Here is a 24,358-nt window from a genome sequence, read left to right as displayed (position 1 = left end):
GAGGTGAAACAGAATATTTTTCATCCATTTTTTTTTTAAGTCTCAAATTCTCTAATCATTTCCTTAAAGATAATGTTGCATAGAAGAATGCCCTGAGCAAGAGCTGGCAGGGCTCAAGCCAACCTTGCCAAGTGATCTGTTTCCATATTTTTTTTGTTTACGTCCAGATTGATGCGTAGTGTTCACAAAGACAAATGGGCCAATGGCGACATCTTCTTAAAAGCTTTTCAAATGATGGGAGTTGGGAGCTGAATATGTTGTTGAGTCCCATATGATTGAAGTTTATTTAATAAGAAAAAGGTCAACAATTCCTTCTGATAATAATTGACACCATACCCTACAGTCTACACAATAAAATCCAGCAAAACACTATGCAGAAACCAGTACGTTCATCACATATTGCTTTCAATTTGCTTTCAATTTATATATTGAATCGTTTGACAGGAACTGCAGCTACATATATTGGGAGGAAAAGCATAAATCAATGGGCCATGCTGCTAACAAAGGTGTTCTTATTTGCAGTTAATGTACACTTTTGCCATATGCAGTGGCAACACCGTTTTAATTTGATTGCCCGGCCTTCTTGGCTAATTCTATCAATTATTTTTATAGAGAACAGAGAGATATTTATAGCAATGATGATCCATGATATTTTATATGGCTGAAATCTACCAAAATGGTTCCCTTTACTTCCATTTGCCATAACTTTAAGCAGAAAATCTCAAGGCTTATTAAAGATGAGATGCAAGCGCCGAATGATTGATTGAGAGAGGAGATTGGTTGAGCGGTGTGAGAAGAAACAGACCGCATGTGGGATGCCATGTGAAAGTGCATCAATTTGTTGAACAAACTCCAGTACCATCATTGTTAAAACATACTTCAAATATCATAATGGAGGAACCGAACGAGATGCCACGTGAGAAATCATCGACCCTAACTGAATAATGGGTAGAGATCTAAGAGCTATATAGAAATAATTATGCAGAAGAAGTTAAAAACAATTCATATATTGGTATTATTCTTATATATAATTATTGTCATGATATAGAGCTATTTAATGCACCGTTTAAAATAATACACAAGAATGCATGGAATCGCAGTACGAACAGAAAACGAGGTGACTTTTGTTGTCTCTTCTGTTTTTAACTTCTTCTTTTTTATCTCCTTTCTGAATGGCTTACATGGAATGCTTGGTATGGACTTGTAAGCCAACTCAATGAGCTGAGAAGCCAGACTTGAAATGAGTTTCCTAGAGTTCAGTCTTATCAAAGAAATGATTTTCTTCATAGCAGTATGGAAATCTTACGGGAATGAAACATCTAAACATGATACTAATATCAGTTCTGTAGAGAGATCAATGCAATCATTTAGTATCGCTCTGTGCACGATAAGGAGCGAATAGAGACGTATATTTTCCTGAATAAAAACGCCAAGTCCAGAAAATTAACCACCCAGACTAGCAAGAATGAAATCAGTCGGCAAAAGCAAAAAATAGGCCAACTATCCACCGGTAAACGTAGTATCATTGTAGCAGGACCATACCCACAAAGATTCTAGGATATTAGTCTTTGGACCAGCTTTGAGACCTCTCCGACATGCAGCAAAAGGGAACAGTAAACCATTGTGGCCACTTAAGTTGCCGGACATCCACCGGGCAACCATTCACATAACAAGATGGATGATTTGACTCGACTTTACGACGTGGCTGATACTAGGACATGGCGATGGAGCTCTTCAACCTGAGGAGCCCCACGGGCCACATCCTTAGCCATGATGGCTCTTGTCTGCATGTGGACCTTCAAGTTTGAACATAGTCAACATGTTCATAATACATTCTGAACAGACTCGAATGCTACATTAACTATCTAGTAAATCCAAATAGGAAGGGAAGACAAACTCTAGATAACTTATGTCTTGAGCTGGTAAAAGGCGTCCTCTCCTTGATATATAGTTTACTTATGATGTGTCTGTTTTACTTTAAAAGAGAACATCATCAAACGATTGTTGAGCCAGAAATAGCTCATGAGAACTCGTCACAGTTCAATGTGCTTGTTGATGCTATAGAAAACCTAGTTTTTGGGGCCATAATTGGTAGGTAGATGTTAAACCTGTTGGTGGAAAAGTGGCTAAAGAGAGCTTAGGAATAGACCCTGTACCATAGCATTAATCAAAGTAGTGTTAAAGATGTGTGTAGCCTATGATTTGGATTACTGCAGGCTGTAAGAAAAGAGGGGAAGGGGGTTTGTTCTGTATATGTAATAGTCATGCAACAAAAATTGGGCCATGCCCTTTTATGTTAAAAAATAAAATAAAATAGAAATCAATTCAGATGGAACTTTTAACCATCCAATATATAAATTCAAACCCATGTTTCGTAGTAATTGCAGGTTATATGCATCAGTAAAATGGCTAAGTATGAGATGGCCTTCTCTGCATTTTCTTGGTTATCAATAAAACCTGTATATATTTCCAAGACTGCACGATCAAGCAGTACTCGTGATTGAACTTTGATGGGGAGATATGTTTGTATGCACGTTTGCATGTTTTCTTCATTCAATCTTGACTACAGTCAATAGGTGGCCCATCTCTTTGAGTAGAAGTTGTCTAAAAGATCTAGCAAATCAAAATAAATGATGAATAATCAATGTTAGGTCAATTTCTCACTATCAATTGACAATTTAACAAGGTAATCATGTTTAGATCAGTTGGTTAATATTGATAAGGAAGCTGCATGTTCATAATAATAAAAAGAAAAGTACAAGAAAAGGAGTTCTTGAAGCTTCTACCAATAAGAAAAACCATTTTTTCTTGTAGCAAGAAAAGATCAATTGTTGCTAATAAAACAGACCAATGGTAATACATCATGTGTCCCAATCCAAGAAGCCTCATAAGTCCTTTTTTCCCCCTCAGCAAGTCAACATGACCAGAGGGGAGAGATGCAGGGCTACACCAACCACAAAATAAAAAAACTTGGAAAATTATATGAATCCCCATCCTTCAATAATTGAATGGTTCCCTGTCAATGATGCTAAGACACTTTTAATTGTATATGTTGAGTCAAGAAAAAGGAAGAAAAGGCAAGAAAGAAAGAAATCAATAAAAGTGATTAATGGGGTTTTTAATGTTTCAAAACTTTGCAGCATGTAAACAAAACCTTGAGGGGGAGAGAATGCAGGCGGGGGATTGGACAAAGTCACAAAGCAGCAACATCTATCGCGTATGGGTGGTGTTTTACGTCAATGCATGTCTGTTTCTCATTTGCTAGGGCAAACAACTTAAATTCACGTATGCAATTTGACACATGAACATGAATCATACCTTCTCTTTTCTTCTGAAATGAGAAAAATGGTTGGTTCCTCATAATATGCCAAAAAGTGGTTTGCATTATTGCAAGATTGCATGGAAATCAATCTCAATGGTCAAGTTGTCAATTTTCTTGTCGTCACATTCACCTTTCTCTTTGACCAGGAGATCATGTATCTATAAAAAGCTTGGGATCTCACAGCAATATAATATAATATATATATATAAATGTATGCATATATATGTTTGCGGTTTTTTTTTTTTTTTTTTGGGGGGTATCTAAACTATTTGTCCCAACTAATAATATGTGGAGTATTGTACATCCTCATTGTTAAAAAATATGATAAAAATAATTAAATCTATATTTTCTCATCAGTTTAAGTTTTAGGGACAAATAACAGTTTCACGTGATGTCAGAATAGAGATTTTGAGTTTGAATCTCAACTCTACACCCTATCTTAGATAATTAAATATTCTACATATTGGGTCTACCAATTGAGAGGAAGCCTAACCCACACGTGAGGGGTTATGTTAAAAATATAATAGAAATAATTAACCCAGACTCATATTGACATGCATGCATCAACTATGCACGAGACCATATATACATGCCGAATCCTAGAAAATTAATGGTTTCAAAGAAATTATTGTTGGCGTTAGAGTTGTGGGATTTTTGAGATCCTTTTACCTTCAAAGAAATATGCATTTTTATTAGACATAATAAAGAAAAAAAAAATCTCTCTATCTACCATAATTTTGAAAAATGAAGTGCATGAGTATTTTATTATAGAGTGGCTCTACAACCACCGAGTTGGGAACTAAATTTGGGTCATGATAAGTGTATTTCATCTTTTTTATTTTTTTACATGCATTTTTAAATATATACTTTTTAAAAAAATCACGACATTATTAAAAAAAGACTTCTTTAATTATTAAATAAAAAAAATTTGCATCGGAACACATTATCGAGACCCAAATTTGATGGATTTAACATTTCTGTTTATGGTAACAATTGTGGATGAAAACAATCCCACTCTGTTTGATCTAAAAATTTGGCTGTTGAACCACCAAGGCCATTTGGTCAATGAAGCATCACTTTGATGGTGACTCTATTCTAATAATTAATATAAGCTTTCACCCACACAATGAAAGTCAATTGGGCAACTCATTCATTGCCCCCATTATTGTTAACCAAATAATCCCCCAATGAGATTTGTGTTCATTGTCTCTATTCAGGATATGAGATTTATGTCTCTCTTGGATGACAGATACACCCACAATTTATTATTATTATTATTATTTTGTAACTAATTTCAAATTAACCAATCTAATCGTGCCACTTCATTACAAAATAATTTTAATTTTATATAAATGCTTTTTGTTTTAAATAGATTTGTAATAATATTTATAAATTAACGCAAATTTATCAATTTTTTTTCCTTTTTAATATGATTGTTTTTTAAAGGTAAATATATTGTTATGGTAATCACATCCTCACAAAACTTTAGATATATTTCTACGCAACTTTTCATATCAAAAAGGCCAAAAAGAAAAAGAAAAAAATAACCATTTAAATGGCTATAAAGTAGAGTAAAGCAAAGGTTAGACAACTGACAGGTCAATTCAACTGTGTTAACCGAAAGTAACTGCCAATCAACTTAAAAACTACCATAAAAATAGAAACAATTAACGGTTCAGATTAAATTAAGAGAAGAGAGAGTATAAAATAAATTCCATTCAGAACTTTCTTCTTCATCATTTATATACTTCACACACCATAATTTTTTTTTTAATTTTTAAAATTTTTAATTAAATTTCTTTTGGTTTTATTCTTTCTAAATTAATTGAATTCTTCTACTCATCATCTATACATCATATATTTGATAAGAAAAAATAAAAAAATAAAAATTATGTGTGATGTGTAGTGTGAAGATGATAAGTAAAATTTTTCATTAAAATTTAGTGTAGAAGGCTAAGAAGAAACAAACACACACTCACTCTCATGCACACACCCCTATGTTTTTCAAAGGAAGAATGCTAAGAAGGGTAAGAGCATTCACATTGGTTTAGGCACATGCATATGTAAAATCATATTTTTTGAAGATCCAATTTGTCATACAAGCAAAACTTCCACATTGACTTATGCAAATTTGAAACAAAATAATAATAAAATATTATCATTTTATTTTTTTTATTTTTTTATTTTTGCTTTTTTTTAATAGGATTTGATCTTCAAATATGTAAAATATTTAAGTAAAATATTTTTTGAGGAGTGAATGAGTAAAATATGTAGTAAAATATTTAAAGGTAAAATATGTAGAAAGAAAGTGGGAGGAGAGAAAAAGAATGAATAAAATATGTTTTGGAGAGTGAATAATAGATCTTTAAACATGTAAATGTACTGTTTATAGTTATGCAAATATTTGAAGATGCATAATCCAATTTAGATGAATTTAGATTCATATTATGCAAATATGACTTTGCATATGCATATGCATATGCATAGATCAATGCAAATGCTCTAAGAGAAAAAAATGAAATTATTTATACACGATATAAGATTTACGTGATTTAAGAATTTGTCTAAACTTATAGAATATAGAAAATTTTATTTCAGATGATAACAAAAAGGTACGACGCTGGTATAAATGCATAATACAAGATACAAATAAACCCTAATCCAACGAGTTGGATTGGATGTAGAGCCAAAAAAGGGGGTCAAAGATTTTCCCTTCCAGCCTTGTTGAAAGTTCACAAAAAAAAAATCATAATGAGTTTTTATAGAATCGGGTCATCAAACCAAGTCTTCCACGAACAAAAACAAACTCCACACTATAAAAAGGGCAAACAACTCATTCCTACTCGAAGAGAAAAGCTCATCCATTTTTCCCTTCCCCCTGAATCTCTATTGCTATATGCTAGGAGTCTAGGACATTAAGGCCTCCTTTATGTTTACAGATGAGATAAGATTAGATGAATTGAGAATAAAATTAAAAGTTGAATAAAATATTATTAGAATATATTTTTTAAATATTATTTTTATTTTGAGATTTGAAAAAGTTAAATTTTTTATTTTATTTTGTATGAAAATTTAAAAAAATTGTAATGTCGAAATGAGTGAAATTGAGATAGTTTGTGAAACAAAGTAGGCCTACTATTTTCTGATACGCAGACAAGATTCTTTAAAATTTATTTTTTCTCTCTATTTTTCTCATCTTTTTTTTTTAAATAGAGATTTTAAAAATAAAAATGATAAACCTACTCTACGATTATTTTACAACTCTAATTAAAATGAAGGGTGATTATATAAAAATTAAAAATATTTGTAATGATTTGACACAATTACATTAATTGATTAGAAGTGAGCAGTAAAATAATTATAAAATAATTAAATATATTTGTTTTAAAATACATCTCATCACATCTTATTATTATAATTTTTTTAAAATTTTTATATAAAATAAAATAAATAATTTAATTTTTCTTAAATTTCAAAATAATTATAATATTAAAAAATATATTTTTTAATAATATTTTATTTAATTTTTAATTTTTATTTCTAACTCATTCCATCTCCTGAGAATCTTTTGAAATTTAGATCTTTGCAATTATTGTCAATCTTGGAATGCAGCCCACCACTTGAAAGCTTTCTGAAGTCCAACTCTATCGTTATGATTAAGGAAAAATTTATTTGTCATCTTCACACTTCACACACTATATTTATTTTAATTTTTTTTCATTTTTTCTATAATAAATATGTAGTGTATGGATGATAAATAAAATAATTTAATTAGTTTAATAAGAATAAAATAAAATAAAAAATAAAATAAAATAAAAAATAATATTTTAATATATAAAGTGTGTGGTGTAGGATGATGTATAGCATTTTCCTATAATTAATATCCTCTCACTTTCATTGGCCCAATTTCCTAGAATTACTTCTTTGATTGATTTTTTTTTTTTTTTTTCCCCTTCATTTCTTAGAAGTTTAACCTTCCTTGGTAAATTGAAATTGGGATCTATCCCTGGTTAGAACCTATTTCTTAACATGTCTCAAAAAAAAAAAGAAAAAAAAAAGGCAGGAAGGACCCCTAAGGCCACTTTTGTCTCATTCTCTACGGCCCCATGTCCCTTCGAACATGGAGGAAATCATGGCGGATTCAATCTTCTCTCTCACCAAAATTCCCAACCATAAAAGCTCTCGCACAAACCCAAACACTTCCTAGTTCTTGAAGCAACGAAAGCCATCATGCCAAGTGAGAAGCCCCAGCCAAAAAGAAACCCACTTGATCTATCCTATCATTGTAATCAAATCCAACAAGAAAAGCAGCCATAATTTACACTTCCTTTTCCTCAATTCCTATCCTTCCATCCCAACTCAAACCAAGCAAAAGAATAAGAACAAATAAATCATGGAGATTGAATCAGTCAAGTGCGAGTGTTGTGGCCTCAAAGAAGATTGCACCCAAGACTACATAACGGAAGTCAAGGCCAAATTTGATGGCAAATGGCTTTGTGGGTTGTGCTCAGAAGCTGTAAGAGATGAAGTTAGCAGAGGAAAAAAGCCATTTGGAATGGAAGAAGCTGTGAAAGCTCACATGTCATTTTGTGGTAAATCGAAATCTAACCCAGCTATTCGAGTTGCAGATGGGTTGAGGCAGATGCTAAGGAGAAGGTCAGGGGATTTATCATCTTCTCCATCTTCTGGTAAGAAGTATTCAAGATCAGCAAGTACTTCACAAGTACTTACCGATGCATCTTCTTTTTCAATGTACTAATTTCGAATGAAAGAAGGGGGCTGTCTTAGAATAATATTGATAAGCATATAGATAGCCTTTCGTGGAAAACTCTCAACTTGTCTTGTACAGTAGATATTATTTCAAATGGAGGCTGCTTCTTGGTTTCCCAAGTTCTTGAATTGATGTTTCTCTGTTTTTTGCCTCTCTTCTTTTCCCAGCTAAAAAATGGCAAAAAACTTCAAGGGAAAAATCCCAACTTCATAAACAAACCAACATGTAATAACAACAAACCTTTTCTATTATCTAGGATAGAAAGAAAAAAATTCTAAACGCTCTTGGTTGGTTTTCACCAGTTCTTCAAGAAAACTTCAGCCATTGGTACAAGTAGCTGTTGTTTTTTCCTTTCCTTTACAAATTTGCCTTCATTTTCCTCAAGTCATTGGAATTGGAAACTAGAACTATTGGAATTGAACGTGCAAAAATAAGCTCTCTGGTTTCTTGATGCCGAAGATATTTTTCAATCCACCTGGCCCACTAAGTATATTATAAAGGATAAAATCAATAACAAATCTCGGTTTTCTAATATTCAAATGCAGCAGTAAGGGGTCAACTTCCCACTCCACCATAAAGGACAATTTCAACATTATTATGTCCTAAGCTTAAAGCATTTTAAGTTAAAATATTAATATTCCCACTACAATTAGTGGTTGGCACAGAAAACCATCTTTATTTTCTTGATAAGATGCAAATGATCAAGTACATTTAGTTTCTGTATTGCAACATTTGGTCTTCAGACTATCAATCAACTTCTTCATGTTTGAGCTATCCTGCAAAGATCTCTCGATTTTGCCAAGAAAAGCTTAGCATAACCTCTTTGATCAAGACAACTTTCTGTTTATAACAAGACATCCCAGAGCTAAGCAATTGAGGTTAGAAATGGATTGGTCAGAAAGTGGAAACAGAGTTAATTTGAAGGAATCGTCAATAGTATTGATGGTCCTAAATCACATGTAATTAAACGATAATGATGGGCTTTTAGACATGTACTTCTGCTTATTATTTTACAGAACTTGTTTCTTAAGGTGTCATGTCTCTCATCAGAATCATAAATGCCCCTTATAGCAGCATGTCATCTTCAAAGCAGATACCTGAAACATGTCAGGAATGCAATAAAAGGCATTCAAGTTTCGTAGAGAGTTCTTCTACTTCTCCTTGTTAAGTCTCAGCCATAAATCCTCATAGAATAATGCTATGTCGTACTAAAAAAAAACACAAAACACAGTAAAAGCACCATCGATCACAACCCTCGGTAACAATTCTTCCTTGTAGCAACTAGCAGGACTCATCCTCATATGCCTACGCACTTAGCGCTTGGTAGGTCAGGAGCAAAGGTTGTAGTATAGTAATTCCAAATCCAACTTCTGATTAGACATCCAATTCGAAAGTAAACAGAAAGAAATTTCATAGAAGTCAAAATATGAAGAAATAGGCATTCCTAAAGTAATCCTATAGTTGCTGATAGTGGAGGTTGTCTTTCTGGATTGCTTGTGGATACCAGCCTTTCTTCCATGATTTTGTTTCTTGCTTGCCCTTACCAACGGGAAAGGAGTCCTTGATGGTGAAATGATAGACACGTAACTCAAAATCTCGTGTTAAAGAGCATGGGGGTTCGAGTCTTTTTTAAGGTATAATATTGAGAATACTCATTGGATGAGAAATTCATAAAAGGCGCCTATTGGCATTCCATACTTTTTTGGACAGCTGGTTAGATTTATATCCATGGACATCAGTTGGAGTTGGTGGCTCTCCTAGAGATCCCTCAATGAAATAGTACCGTGACTCGTGAGGCGAATTTGAGACCCACAAAAAAAAAAAACTCATTTTTTAATAATAGACCCTTTATTTTTCTAAATTTTTTTTAAACAAACAAAAATCAATCTTATTCATTGAGTTAAGCATCACTACAATGCTTTTCCCGATTAATACACTGCATGATCTCACCTGGCCCCTCCTCTATCCACACTATTTCTTGACCGTAGTCTAATGCTAACTTAGCTAGCTGATGTGCTGCTTGATTACCATCTCTTGGAACATTCTGAATCTTCCTTGCCTCTCCATGACAGAAAAATGTTTTGATATCTTCTACAATCAAGCATACAATACTATATCAAGCATTACTCAAATCAAGTATGTGCTCTTAACCTTCCATCTTTTTAAGATTCTTCAAAGACTGGAGAAGAATGCAGGTCCCTATATATCTTCAAACGATGGAGCACCCTTTTGGCTGCATTAGATGTTGTAAGCCAAGTAAGATTTGACTTCTAATTAGGCTTTTAATTTCCCACTTCTTATAAAAATGTAAAGTGTTTGTGTGGAGATTCTGCTGGATAGTATAGTTTCGAGTATGAAAATTGATGATGTGAAAAAATTTATGGACCTAACTTATCTAATATAACTAGTTTTACAAGAGAGAATTACTCATTACTTATAAACAGGCCTAAGACCTTGTTTACAGACAATGCAGAATTTATTCCTCAACACCTTTCATCACGTGCAAGTTAATATTTTTCCTAATCTTTGTCATGGGATAAGTATTGCGGGCCCACATTCGTCATGAACCTAGTTCTAATACTATGAAGAAATCACCTACTAGGGTCAGCCCGCCCCCCGCCCCCGCTAGGGTTCTTCCATGCAGGGCAGGGCAGATGGGGGAGGGCCCTCGCTGCCCACTTCTAAATTTTATTATTTATCTCATATCTTAACAGACTTCTACAACATTAATTGTGGTGGAGGACGCCTTTTCTTTTTTATCCCAATTGTAATAAAAAAATATAGAATATTTTACTATTCAAATTTTCATCACGCTTAAAAGAGGATAATGTTTACACACTAAATCGGATGGCTTTATTTGATTGCCAACATATCGTCCCCATCCATACCACTACTTCTATAATTTTGTATGCATGTCATGAAAGTTCTTTGCATAATTTCGTAACGCTCGCTCCACCAACTATTTGAGGTCATATCATCCCCATCCATACCACTACTTCTATGTCTCATTTGGTTATACGGTTAAGATGAGATTAGATAAGATGTTTTGTTGAAAATTAAATAAAATATTATTATAATATAATTTTTTAATATTAATTTTGTTTTAAGATTTAAAAAAGTTAAATTGTTTATTATATTTTATGTAGAATTTTAAAAAAGTTGCAATGATGAGATGGAATAGTTTAAGTTTGGGTAATCCTTTAAGTAGACATCTAAAAATATGATGATGTGCAAGTTTCGTGTAATCTTTTTGAAAAATAGTGAAATCCACTATTAAAAAAATTAATTCTTTTTATGTAATTCTCATATTTATATATTTTTTTTAAAAATAATTACGCAATAATTACACACTTTAAATATCATTTCTCAACAGTGATTGGTGAATGAAGCAACAAGCTCGATCACTTTTCCACCCTAGCCCAGCGGGTGGACCATTGAAGTATGAGTAATGCTACATACAGTCACTTTTGCGTACTCCCTGCGCACTCCACTGATATGATTGGCTGGATTAATTTTTTTTTAATATCCAACCAATTATATCACTGGAGTGTACAAAAAAATGTACAAAAATGACTGCATTTAGAATTTTTGTTGAAGTATTAACACGTAAACAAAGGTCAAAAGCGAAAAATCCAAGGCTGTTTCAGTCATTTAGAGAAACCTAACGTTACTCCGCTGCATGACCGTTGGGGTTCAAATTTTGAACGCCCATCTTTCTCACATAAAAGATTCGAACGAAAACAGAAAGGCCGACGCGCACACATATGCACAGATTAACATTTGACGAAGTAGCAACCGAAAGGAGCAAGAAACCATGAAAACGGAACTTTTAGCATCAACACCTGGAAAATCAAGCACCACTACAGCCATGGAGGACCAACGGTCGGAGAGCCGAGACAGCTGCTACTTTCCCGGGTGCCGGAAAGATGCCAATTGCAACTGCAAGATTTGCTTGGCCAGCATCAATGCCACCCTCGATCTCATGCCCATCAGCGTCCAGAAAAGTTCCCTCACCAAGCTTTCTACTTCTGGGCCCGACGACGTGGAGAGCACTCCGATCTCGTTCATTTCTTCGAATATGTCAACGCCAAGGTCGAGTGCAAATCGTGCTCCGGCCCCTCCGGTTCTCAAATCGAATGCAAGATTGGATTTGAAAGAGAAGATGGGGAGGAGAGAAAGAGAGCGGGGTTTGAGTGGCCGTTTTATGAGATTGGTATTGGGTTTGAACTTGATTTTCATCGCGGAGTTCGGGCTTTCTCGTGGGATTTCTGGGGTTCTGCGACCCGTGTTGTCACCCGGTATAGTTAAGAACGTTGGTGAGAAATCTTGGGTTGCCCAAGATTTGAAGGGGAAGCTGAGGTTTGTGCAGAGAGAGTTGCAGAGTCTTGTTGATGCGGAGGTGTCAAATTGCAGCAATACTAATTCTGTTTGGAAAATTGACCAGGTGCTACATTTTAAACTCTTGTTAGGAAATTATAAATTCATTCAGCAAATTTGTTGTGATGGTTCTTTTTTGGAGAGAAATTGAGGGAACCCTCGAATTATTGTTCTGAGTGCTAAAATTTCAATGGGAAATCAAATATAATTGAATTTTTCAGGATGGTTTGCTCTTGAATTCACGTTGTACATTGTACAAGTCAGCAGTGGAGGAGGTGAGGATATGGGGATGGCCTTTGCAGACTGCTGGATTACTCATGACTGAATTTTCTTCCCGATCATTCACCATTTTATCCGGCAGAGTCACCGAGGTAAAGGCAAAACACTCTTCATATTTTCATAACGACATAATCTTCATCATAAAAATGCATGGTTTTATTTTCTTTGTGTGCAAAGTGGACCGATGGGAAGGTTGGGTATTTGATTCGGAAGGCAAACACTTCATGGGTGCACCGGAATTGGGGCGCCTCAGTTGTGCAATTAAATCCTGATACCTGGGTTCTTGAGTACCGGCGGAGCTCAATATTGGATGACCCCAGATTATTTTTAGCAGCGGTTGAGTTCTTGAAGTATCGGATTTCGAAAATGGTTAGAAGTGTGAAGCAAGAGTTTTGGTTCTTCAGTCATGCTTTAAGAAGCAACCATTTCTCTCAGTTTACATCAAAATATGACACGAAGATCCCAACTTGAAGAAAGGCAATGGGCATTTCTCAGCAGTGTCAAGTTCTCATTTCTTGTGAGAAGCTTTTCATTTTCATTTTATCTATTTTGAATTTTTTGTACTGTGATATCGGCCTTTTGCATTGTATGTTGCCCTACCCGTTCACTAATGCAACTACCTAAGGTGTTCATTGTTTCTCATGGTTTTGTTTCAATTGCAAGAAACTGATTTTCTTTACATGAACTGCATTTTCCTATCCTCATGCTGTGATCTTGATTTCTGTCCCGTATTATGATGATTTTTCCTGTCCCATCATAAAAAAGATCACTCCGGTTTGCAGCGTTTTTCTTATACTACAGGTCAGCATTTCCAATTAGGATAAATTAGATAATAAGAAATTTTTTTGAAGTAGATTTCCTTCCACTAATACTTTCCTCGTAAGTGGGAAAACATCGAAATACAGAGATGGGAAAGAGGCTTTAGTAACTTGCAACCAGAGAATGAAAAATGCCAGTGTGGCAGTGTGGTGAGGGACCCTCTAATGTCTAAGTTAGTGATAGCAAAAATGTAAGTTGTATTTATTTTGTAACCAAACCTTGATTCTCATTTATATGGATCGGTTGTTCTCGTATGGTAAGATTTGTTTTTCAGTTTGACTCACTTCATTCCTTGCTAGAATGCGGGCTGTTAGGACCCTGATTGAGCTTGCGTGAGTGAGTATTGTGCTGGAGACCTAGTATCTCGGGTGAGTATCACGCTAGAGGGCCATTCTTGTGGGTGAGCATCGTGCTGGAGGCCTAGTATCTCCATATCGTTCATTACGTCATTAAATTCTTATTAATGACGACTGGATTCTCGAATTTCATGCTTCGTATTTTTGGCGGATTTGACTTTGGCGAATTGACTAATGGCTCTTGATCCCATGGGCCCTAATAAAGTAAGATTGATTATAAGTAATATTCGACCTAGCTGTTCTCCACATTAAGCCCTTGTTAGTTGTTAGGAGTTAATGGTCCATGTAACAACATCCCGGTGAGACACTTTGTCGAACACCAATTTCGCGTCCTTAATCGGCCCTCCCGGGGCATTACTGCCAACCAAACCCGTCTGCACAAAGACCCGAAACCCAACTTTAACGCGAGCCCATGAATCTTCATCTCATAGACAAAAGCCGAAGCTCTGGACACCACCAAAAAAAGACCTGATTTTAAATCCAGACAAGTTCCTGCAAGTATACTAGCAGCGTAATATTTTTGTCTATCTCCATTGAATCGATCCAACACTTACGATGAAAATCGTGTTTGAATCCAATGATTGAGGTGCCAAAAAAAATGCCTTTCTCTGAATTCTGAACTATTGTCTGTTCCAGTTTGCAGAATGTTTTGTAATGTACATGACTTGACGTAGATCTCCCATTCAAAAAGATCTCTGCAGGTCTATGATCACTTGAAATTAGCATATCCTCAGCGGCTACCAAAGACATGATTCATTGAATAGGGTAAAATGCAATAGAGATTCTTCAATTTATACAGTTAATACTTGCTCGTTTGCAAAAAGGGAAATAAAAGAAAGTGCAAATCAGTAGTCAATAATACACTATTTGTCCTTGCACCTTCTGTTTCATCTTTTCCCACTTGTCCCCATGCCTTCAGAGAAATCATGCATCCCGACTGCTTACCCTGCGGGTTGATGGCAATGAGTGATCCTTTTCTTTGCTGTCTCTGTTTAGGTAGGTAAAATATTACGTTCTATCTCAAAATTCTCGTTTCATCTTATTTAATTATTATAATTTTTTTAAATTTTAATATAAAATATAATAAATAATTAAATTTTTTTAACTTTTAAAATAATAATAATATTAAAATTAATAATTTGAAATTTTATTTAAAACAAACAATTCTTATCTCATTTTTCAAACCTAAAATAAGAGTATGTTCCCTTAATTTACTGTTCATATATTTTATTTATTTTTAATGAATAATTAAAAAATAACTATTAATAAAGTTATGTATTTTTTTTATTTTTTTAATGATTAAAAATATTAAAAAATTAAAAACTTGTAGTTAGCCGTACGCTCAAGGGTAAAGGCTGAACCACCTGCTAGCCGCATCCGTTTACGGTATTGCCCTCCAATGATAACCTTATGTTTGGCTTTAGCTATATGTAGAAGTTGGTCACACAAAGGCGCTACTAACTTATGGCTAGGAAGAGTATGACGATCTTATTTAGTGAGAGAAGTGGAACCACTAGCTTGGTTTTGACTATCTGATTTGGCAATGGGAATTCTGCAAGAATATTGTGCTAAAGTTAATCATGGCGCCATTTTCTCTGTGCCAATGTAGTAATAAACTTGTCTAAGGAATCAAAAGGCTTGAACTCACAAGCCTATTTGTAGGGTTACGCAAAAATTTAAAAATTTGATTTCGAATTGTTGGAATTTTTTAGGAGTCGGATTTATTGTATGACCGACTTTCAATCTGATTTTAACTCTACTCCAACTCCAATTCCAAATCTGATTTTGACCTCCTATTCTGACTTTACTTTAATAAAAATATGTATTAGTTATAAATTTATCATATCTACTTATATAAAAAGTTTATAACTTACATAGTTTAATTCAAGAATATGAATAGACGAATAATCAATGTGATAATTATTCAAGAATAATAATAATAATAACAATAACAATAATCAATTATATATACACATTACACAACACAACATAGTATTACTATCATGCATATTACATATATTAAGGTAGATGAAACTTGATAGCTAATAGTGAGTCATACCATGTATAATGTATATATTGTAAGATTATTAATCTATTATCTAGATTCTAATATAGTAGTATGTAACTAGATTCTAATACAATATTTGGCTTGTATTTGAGTGGTTGGTTGTTTTTCCTATTTGTAATTTATTCATCAATCATGATTGGTGGTGTTAGCATGGATGAAGCTTGTAATAAACTATGGTAGATATAGTAGAAATAGAGATGGAATGAATAGAAAAGGACTGTAATATTAATTGGAATTCCTCACAGAACGGCAGCTACACTTTCTTCATGGGGAAGTACCTCCACGATAACAACAAACAGTAGAATATTCCAGACGATAGGTCAAGTCTCATATAGTGACCTTATATACTAAAGCATACATTTTACTAAAAAGTCCTTAACATAACTAAGCCATGGGCCTTTACAATATTAATTCAATTAAGGAAATAACAGTAACATATTCTGGCCCACAACGAGCCCAGCTTCTCCTTGCCTGAGTCAGCCCACTTAATCCCTTAATTATTTGGCCCAATACTAAGCCTTTCTCATCGGTAGCCCACAACGCAAGACTAAATACTTACGTTTAGGGGTGGGCAGTGGGGCCCCAAAACCTGTTGCTCTGCCCCGTTCGCCTCGCCCTTGCATATGCGGGGTGGGGCATCCGCACTGCAAGGGCGGGGGACGGGGCCCCCCGCCCGTATGGTGGCGTCCCAGCGAAGGCGGGGGACGGAAACGGCCTCACCCCAGTCCTTTTTTCCCCCGCCCCGCCCCGGTTACATATATACATAATATATATTATATTATGTATATAAGTATATAATAAATAAGTCTTCTTATATGAAATGGTGTCGTTTTGTACTTGACAAAATGGCGTCGTTTCATCTATAAGGTTTATTATTAACCCACTAAATGAAACGACACCATTTTTTCCATCACAAAACGGCGCCGTTTCATTTAGTTTTCACCCTAAGTTTAAACTCCCTCCCCCTCCCCCCCCCCCCCCCCGAGCGTCGTCCCCTCCCTTCGCACATTGCTGAATCTTCTCGAAAGCTCTCTCTCTCCCGTCGCCCCCGTGTTCCCTCCTCTCTCTCGCAACCAGTCGCTCTCATTCTCTCCTCTCTCTGGCACGACGCATGACACCGAATGCACGCCGCACGGTACACGGTAAGTTAGCTCGTTCTCCTCTCTCTCCTTTCTCCGTTGATTTTTATTTTTTTATTTTTTTTTTGAGTTTTGATCAGAGATTGGAGGAAGGATGGGTTGAATCGGAGATGGAGGATGAGATTTGTGACTTGTGTGCTATGGATTCGTGATCATCAAGCATGTGTATTCAGTGTTAGGGTTTTCTATTTCTTGCTGTGATTGTTTCGGATTTCAATCAATGGATTGTTTTTTTTTTGTAAATTTCATTGAAACCCTAACCCCTAAATTGATTTAGGGGTTTCAATCAATGAAACTCCTAAAAAAGAATTTAAAAGATGTGTGGGTCTACTATTTGTATGCAGTTTTTGATGATTGTGTTGGATTGCTGCATTTGAATTTTTTTTTTTTTTTTTTTTTTTTTTTTTTTGTGTTGGAGAATCAAGAATGTCTTCGGATTTCAATGATAGCTCGCCTGCCCCAGCCAATACCCCTACCCCAGAACCTAACCCTACTCCTACCCCTATAAGGAGTACACCTTGCCCTGTCTCGAAACCCACACAGGGCAAGAAACCTATATCCATAGTTTGGCAACACTTTATCAAACTAGAAGGTGGTAACCCCAACAACACACAAGCTAAATGTAATCACTGTGGAAAAGTGTATGGATGTCACTATAGGAAACATGGTACATCCCAGCTGAAGGTCCATTTAGAGGAACAATGCAAGAAGAGTCCAATTTTAAAATCTTTAGTAGAGAATGGTCAATCTAGACTAGATATTAAAATGGCAGATGGGAGTAATGGGGCCAAGGGGCCAACATTGAAGGGTTATACGAAATATAATCCCGATGAGTGTAGAAGGAAGTTAGCTCGTATGATTGTCATGGACGAGCTGCATTTTTAGTTTGTGGAGGGTAAAGGGTTCCAAGAATTTGTCCAAGAGTTGGAACCGAGATTTGTACTTCCTTCTCGTCACACTGTGGTAAAGGATATTAAGAAGATGTACTTTCGTGATAAAGATGTTTTGAGGGACCAATTGGCGGGTTTGGTAGTTTGTCTCACTACCGATACTTGGACTTCTATCCAAAATATGAATTACATGTCGTTGACTGTGCATTTTGTTGATTTTGATTGGATTTTGCATAAAAAGATTATTAAATTTTGTCAAATAACTGATCATAAGGGTGAGACGATTGGGAAGGCATTGGAGGCCGCAATAAAGGAGTGTAGGTTGGAAAATGTTTTGTTTGTTTCAGTTGATAATGCGTCATCTAATGATGTCGCCTTGGGATATCTAAAGAATTATCTTAAAGATGCAAATAAGACATTATTGGGTGGTGAATATTTGCATGTTAGATATGCTGCACATATTTTGAATTTAATTGTGACTGGGGGTTAAAAGATGTTGATGACTCGGTTACATGAGTTAGAATGGCTGTGAAATTTGTGAGGTCTTCTCCTTCTAGATTAGAGAAATTCAAAATTACTGCAAAGGTTGCGGGCATAACATTGAAGAAGGGTCTTTGTACTGATGTTCCTACCAAATGGAACTCAACTTTCTTGATGTTGGAGGCGGCTCAAGAATATAAGGCAGTCTTTCAATTATTGGGGGATGAAGACATCCAATATGTTAAATACTTTGATGAGTACGGGGAAATTACGAAAGCCTAATGATGATGATTGGGTGCTAGTTTCTACTTTTGTTGATTTTCTCGGAATATTTTACAATGTCACATTGAATATATCTGGTTCTTTGTACCCTACATCCCATGGGTTTTATCAACAAATATGTAGGGTAAAAGAAGAATTAAAAGATATGCGTAGGGGTTTCAATGAAATGATGAGGGGGATGGCAACGACCATGATGCTAAAATATAACAAGTATTTGGGAGATTTGACTAGAATGAATATTTTGTTATATGTGGCTATTATTCTTGATCCCCGTCTGAAAGTTTCAGGCTTGTTATATGGGTTAAGACTTGTTCACGATAAGGTATGGACTGAACTTATTGGTGAATTGGCCCGAGATACCCTGACTAAATTGTATGATGAGTTTAATACAATTAAGGGTGGTACTACATCCAAGACACATACACCTACCCAACGCCTTCTACAGACACCGAGACCGGGCCTCTTACAAAGAAGCGCAGAATGTTATGGACTAAGACTCTCGCATAAAATCCCACAATAGTCTATCAATCTACAGAGGTGGTTTTCGAGTTAGACAACTATTTGTCAGCAGATATAGTCTAAGATTATGATGATAATTTCGATATATTAGGATGGTGGAAGAATGCCTCAAAGAAATATCACATCATTTCTGAGATTGCCCGCTGTATTTTGGTCATCCCTATTAGCACCGTTGCCTCAGAGTCAGCCTTTAGTACCGGAAGTCGTATATTGGATCCTTTCCGTAGTTCATTGTCTCCTACAACTGTAGAGGCATTGATATGCATACAGAGTTGGACGATAGGAAAGGATATTCATGTTCCGGATATTTTAGATTATAAGAAGACTGATGAGGGTGGTGATCAGTCTGGATTTGGATCATCTGGTAATTGTTTTTTATTTTTTTATTTTAATTTATTTATATTCATTTCGATTTCATCGTTATTAATTTTAATATTAATTTTTGTAGTAACACATGAGACATCTAGCACCTCTGTAACATAAAAATGTGCTCAAGCCCAGGCCGTCCTAAGTGTCATAGACTCACAGTCAAAGACAAGCCACAGCTGACAAGTCTCTTTACAATATTCAATTTTTAATTATTTGTTCATATTTTATATTCAATGATTTGTAAGGTTGATACAATGTCCCTTGAACACTTTTATGTTTGTAATTTTGTAATTGTTTAACCTTTCAATTTTGTAATAGTTTAGTTATTATTATTACTTTATTAGGTATTAGACTCTTAGACTATTAACTTTTATTAGCCATAAAATCAATTACCATCCATAACACTTTTTTTTTCTGGTTTTTAATTTTTTTTTTCTTTTTACTTATAATTTTATAGACCGAAAATGGCCTACAATCTTTTTTTGGGCCAAAAACACAAGTTGTGGGCCATTTTTGGCCCATTGCTGAGATTTATGGGCAAAAAATGACCCAGAAATTGCTTCTGGGCCCAAGGTCCAGAAGGGAAGGGGGCGGACGGATTGCCCCCCAATCCGTACCTCGTCATGCGGGACGGGGTACCCCGCCCCCTCTGGACAGGGAAAAATTTCCCCATCCGCCCCATGCCGGGGGGGGGGCCTACCCCGCACCATATGGTGCGGGTAGCACCCCTACTTACGTTTGATCTTCACTTCACTTTTAGATGCCCTTAGTCTTCTTCCTCGTGTTCTCCTCTCTCCAGTCATCGCCGTGTCACAAAGTCAAAATTTATGTAGAGGGGAACGTATGATATATAAAAGTTTGTATATAACAAAAATTAAAAGATTACTTAAAAGCATGCATAAATATATAAAAAGTTTTAAATTTGAATGTAAAATAAAAATATTTAACATGCTAATTGATCTTAATGTTTTTTCAGAAAATAAAGATCATTAATTATGACATTTCTTCTCAATATAGACTAGCAAATAATTTATAAGAAAGTTTTCATAATTTATTTTGTTTCGAAACTTTATTTCAATAACATTAAAAATTGAAAAAGTTCATTTGATTTATTTTTATTTTGAAATCTAATCTTAACAATGTTTTTCATTTAAAGTTTTTGGCTTATCCATATTGTTCAACTTAAGTTTTCAAGATAAAAGGAAAAGAAAATGAGCCATGAAAATTCATATTATGATAATCAAAACTAATTAAAACGTACATGCAACATAATAAAGTAATTTAAAAAGTTTGGATTTACATGATGAATCAATGAACATATGTATGATTTATGGATAATAAAACATATTTGAGATTAAAGAAACTCACATCTAATATTCTTTTATTTATACTTTTACGTAACTTTAGATTAGATTAATAAAAAAAAATCAGAATTTTGGGGGGACACCACCCAAAAAAAAAAACAAAAAATTCTTCCCTAGGTGTTAGCTTGGGTCTTAGCAAGATCGTTGAATAATCATTTTATTGTTTTTAGTTGATTTGAAAATCTGATATTCTAATATGAAATTATGAGGGATAGTATATCAATAATAGCCTAAAAGGCATATGTATTTTAATTTCTTTAGATTTTTACATTTATTTTTCAGATTTGCATAGCATATGAAATAGTTTTAGTTTTTTCATATCTAAAATCAATTATTTTTTTTTATAATCTTTTTCATAAACTTGAAACTTGAAAGCCTGCAAAAAAATGACTTGTTATATTTAAAGTCTTGTTAACAATAGGCTAAATATGAAGGAAAAAAAAAATCTAAATCCGACTTGAAAAGATAAATTGGAATCGGGTTGTAACCTATGTAAGTCAGAATCAGAGCCAAATTTCTTGGATACCGACTCTGACTCAATTGATTCTCAACCCTACCTATTTAGACACCCATTGTTGGGGGGAATACTCAACATCTAACAGGCCCGGCCAGAGGCCTGCCTATTCATAGACCACGATCGACCCATCAGAGAAAACCTTACTACTAACATAGCCGCCTTATCCTGCCCCAGAAAGGTACGGCCCAATGAAACCTACACTAACGGAATGGGCTAGTGCTTCCTTCTTGACTCAGTTGTTAAGATAGGTCAGAACTACCACCCCATACCTGTGCCCAGAGGGGTTATCTTATTAAATGCATTGAGGAGATCACCGCATTAAATGAGGTGAGAAGCCCTCTCAACGCGCCGATGTCAGCCCACCAAAAGCAAGAAACATGACAGTGACACAGGCGATATATAGGGAAGGAAAAGTAAGCCTGAGATACGATCTAATCTTTCTTCTCTCCTTTTGGAGAGACACACATACGAATATCCCAAAAGATATCAACTAATTTTGGCATAAGAGGCTTGGGGTACCGAAGGTCACTCTATTTGCAGGTGGCATGGAGGTAAGACGCATACCGAAATCGACATCAACATCCATCATCAATCATCCCACTAAAAATTATTCCTTCTTGTTCAAAAAGAATAAAGAAAAATAAAAGGAAGAAGAAGATAAAAAAGGTATTTTGTTCGTGAGTGGAGTTTGCTGTTCTGGTTGGCAAAACACTTTGCGTGGGCGTGGCTAGTAAAAAAAGTTTTGTGAACCAAAATCAAGTCTGCGGAGCGCGTGATGCACGGCCGCGTAAACCACAGATTACTCTTTGGACTTTTTCAAGCAATGTCATTACATAAACGTGTGCATGATTGTCGTGATGATTTGTCCCTTAATTGTCTTGGGGTAATGCTAGCTATCTAATGGCTAATAACAACAACATGCACGTACGTACAAGCAAATCAAAGGGCCCCTCGATACAGACAGTACTACTACATTAATCTTAAAGCAAAACCATAAGCTTGATTGTTTTTTAGGGGGTACGTACTGGTTTCTACAAAATTACTAAAAACAATACTTCGATACTTTCTTGGAAGGATCCTGGCAACTTCACCGCCTGTCATCACATACATTGGGAGCGCAATCCTGCATCATGTCCTAAAAATCTACACAACATTCCATATATGTAAAATTACTAGAAAAGTTTTTAATTTAGAACTAATTTTAAAAACTGCCAAGAGCTTAATAATCTGATGCCATATGACTCAATTTTTCAAATAAAAAATTTGAGTTTAAAACTCTACACCTTTGTATAAAATAAATAAATAAAAGAGTAACTGACTGCCACTTTCATTCGAACTACCGTTTGTCGTTGTTGTGTTGGCTTAATTTTGTTATGTTCATGACTTCATGCTGTTCTTCATTCTTATGCTATATGATGTATCTCTCATTCCCAATTAATTCTAGTATTTGTATTGCTCGTCATGGCTCGACTGATCAGTAAAAATGTCTATATTATCTGTGTAACACAGATAACCAACCGAGGTTCTTTCCTCTTATTATCTCTCCATCAACACGTAGTACGTACGTTGTTTTAGAGATTAGACGTTTATTCTACCAAACGAGGTTGTTTAGCTGTTATCTTGGAATGCTCACATTCATGCAGTACGTCTTAAAATATTGCATGGCCAATCTTATATAACCTGTCCTTGGTTTCTTAGGAAAAAAAAAAAAAAACATCTTAGAAATGTTGCAAATAGGAATAAAAGCTGTAACATTTTATAAATATTGCGGGGTTATCCTTTTATATATCTTGAATATAAGGGCTTTTTGTGTGTTTGTGTGGGTGTATTTTTTTTTTTTTCTAATTTTGCAAGGATTTATATTCTTGTCGTGACAAGATTTAATTTGTAAAAAAAAAAAAAATGTCTAATTTAGGTTCACCAAGAGCCTGAAATATGAGGAAGGAGGCCAACAAAAGCAGGGAATACGATGATCTAAAGAAACAAAAATTGTATGTATAATGATTTTTGTATATTTTTTATATATTGTATTAATGTAATTAAATATCTTATTTTTTTAATATAAAATAATTATTTTAAACCATGGAATGTTGGATTATGAGACAGGATGTTAAATTCAAGTTAAATTATCATCTTATAAATTATTTATCTCAACTTACAGTTTATCTTACTCCTAAATATTCAAAATAACTTACAGTAATTATTTCTGAATTGGCCAAAAAAATTACAGAACATAATTACCAAAATAGCCCGAAACCTCGTAGACAGAAGAAGACACCCACAAAAAATAATAATAATAAATCGTGTGGCCACGAATATATTGTTTATATAAAAATTTTATTGATGTTGTTGCACTTATTTAAGCCTAATATAAAAATTACAGAACATAATTACCAGAATAGCCCGAAACCTCATAGACAGAAGAAGACACCCACATTTTTTGATGTTGGTGCATTTATTTAAGCCTAATATATTGTTTATATAAATACTTATCATATCAGAGAATATAAAAATACATATTGATATTTTGATATTAAAAATTAAATAAAAAATCTCTTCATCATTTATTATTTATAATATTTTAATTATTTTTTAATGTGATATTAAATGATAAGTTTATAAATAAAATAAAATAAATAATTTTTAATTATTTAATATTATATTATAAAATAATAATAATTAAAATGATGAGTAATATATAATATCGATTGCGAACCTGGTAAATAAAAGTTTTCAAATAATAAAAAATAAAAAATAAGTAAATAAAAGGCCATGACTTTGTAATTTCCCGTAAGCTCAAGGGCGA

The 24,358-nt window shown here is 34.4% G+C and overlaps 2 protein-coding genes across 2 annotated transcripts; both read left to right on the top strand.

Moving 5' to 3' along the window:
- Nucleotides 1-7,379: 7,379 nt before the first annotated feature.
- On the top strand, nt 7,380-8,212 carry LOC122294824. Its single transcript, XM_043103811.1, has one exon. The coding sequence runs from the start codon at nt 7,716-7,718 to the stop codon at nt 8,079-8,081; it is 366 nt and encodes a 121-aa protein (XP_042959745.1). The 5' UTR covers nt 7,380-7,715; the 3' UTR covers nt 8,082-8,212.
- Nucleotides 8,213-11,811: 3,599 nt separating this feature from the next.
- On the top strand, nt 11,812-13,386 carry LOC122300566. Its single transcript, XM_043111319.1, has 3 exons — nt 11,812-12,537; nt 12,692-12,841; nt 12,927-13,386. Exons 1-3 carry the CDS (start codon nt 11,908-11,910, stop codon nt 13,218-13,220), a joined length of 1,074 nt encoding a protein of 357 aa, XP_042967253.1. The 5' UTR covers nt 11,812-11,907; the 3' UTR covers nt 13,221-13,386.
- The last annotated feature ends 10,972 nt before the right edge of the window (nt 13,387-24,358 follow it).

The sequence above is a fragment of the Carya illinoinensis genome, chromosome 2 (genome assembly GCF_018687715.1).
Source record: "Carya illinoinensis cultivar Pawnee chromosome 2, C.illinoinensisPawnee_v1, whole genome shotgun sequence".
In the NCBI taxonomy this organism is placed as follows: domain Eukaryota; kingdom Viridiplantae; phylum Streptophyta; class Magnoliopsida; order Fagales; family Juglandaceae; genus Carya; species Carya illinoinensis.
The sequence above is the reverse complement of the archived record's forward strand: the minus strand, read 5'-3'. Positions and strand labels throughout refer to the sequence as shown.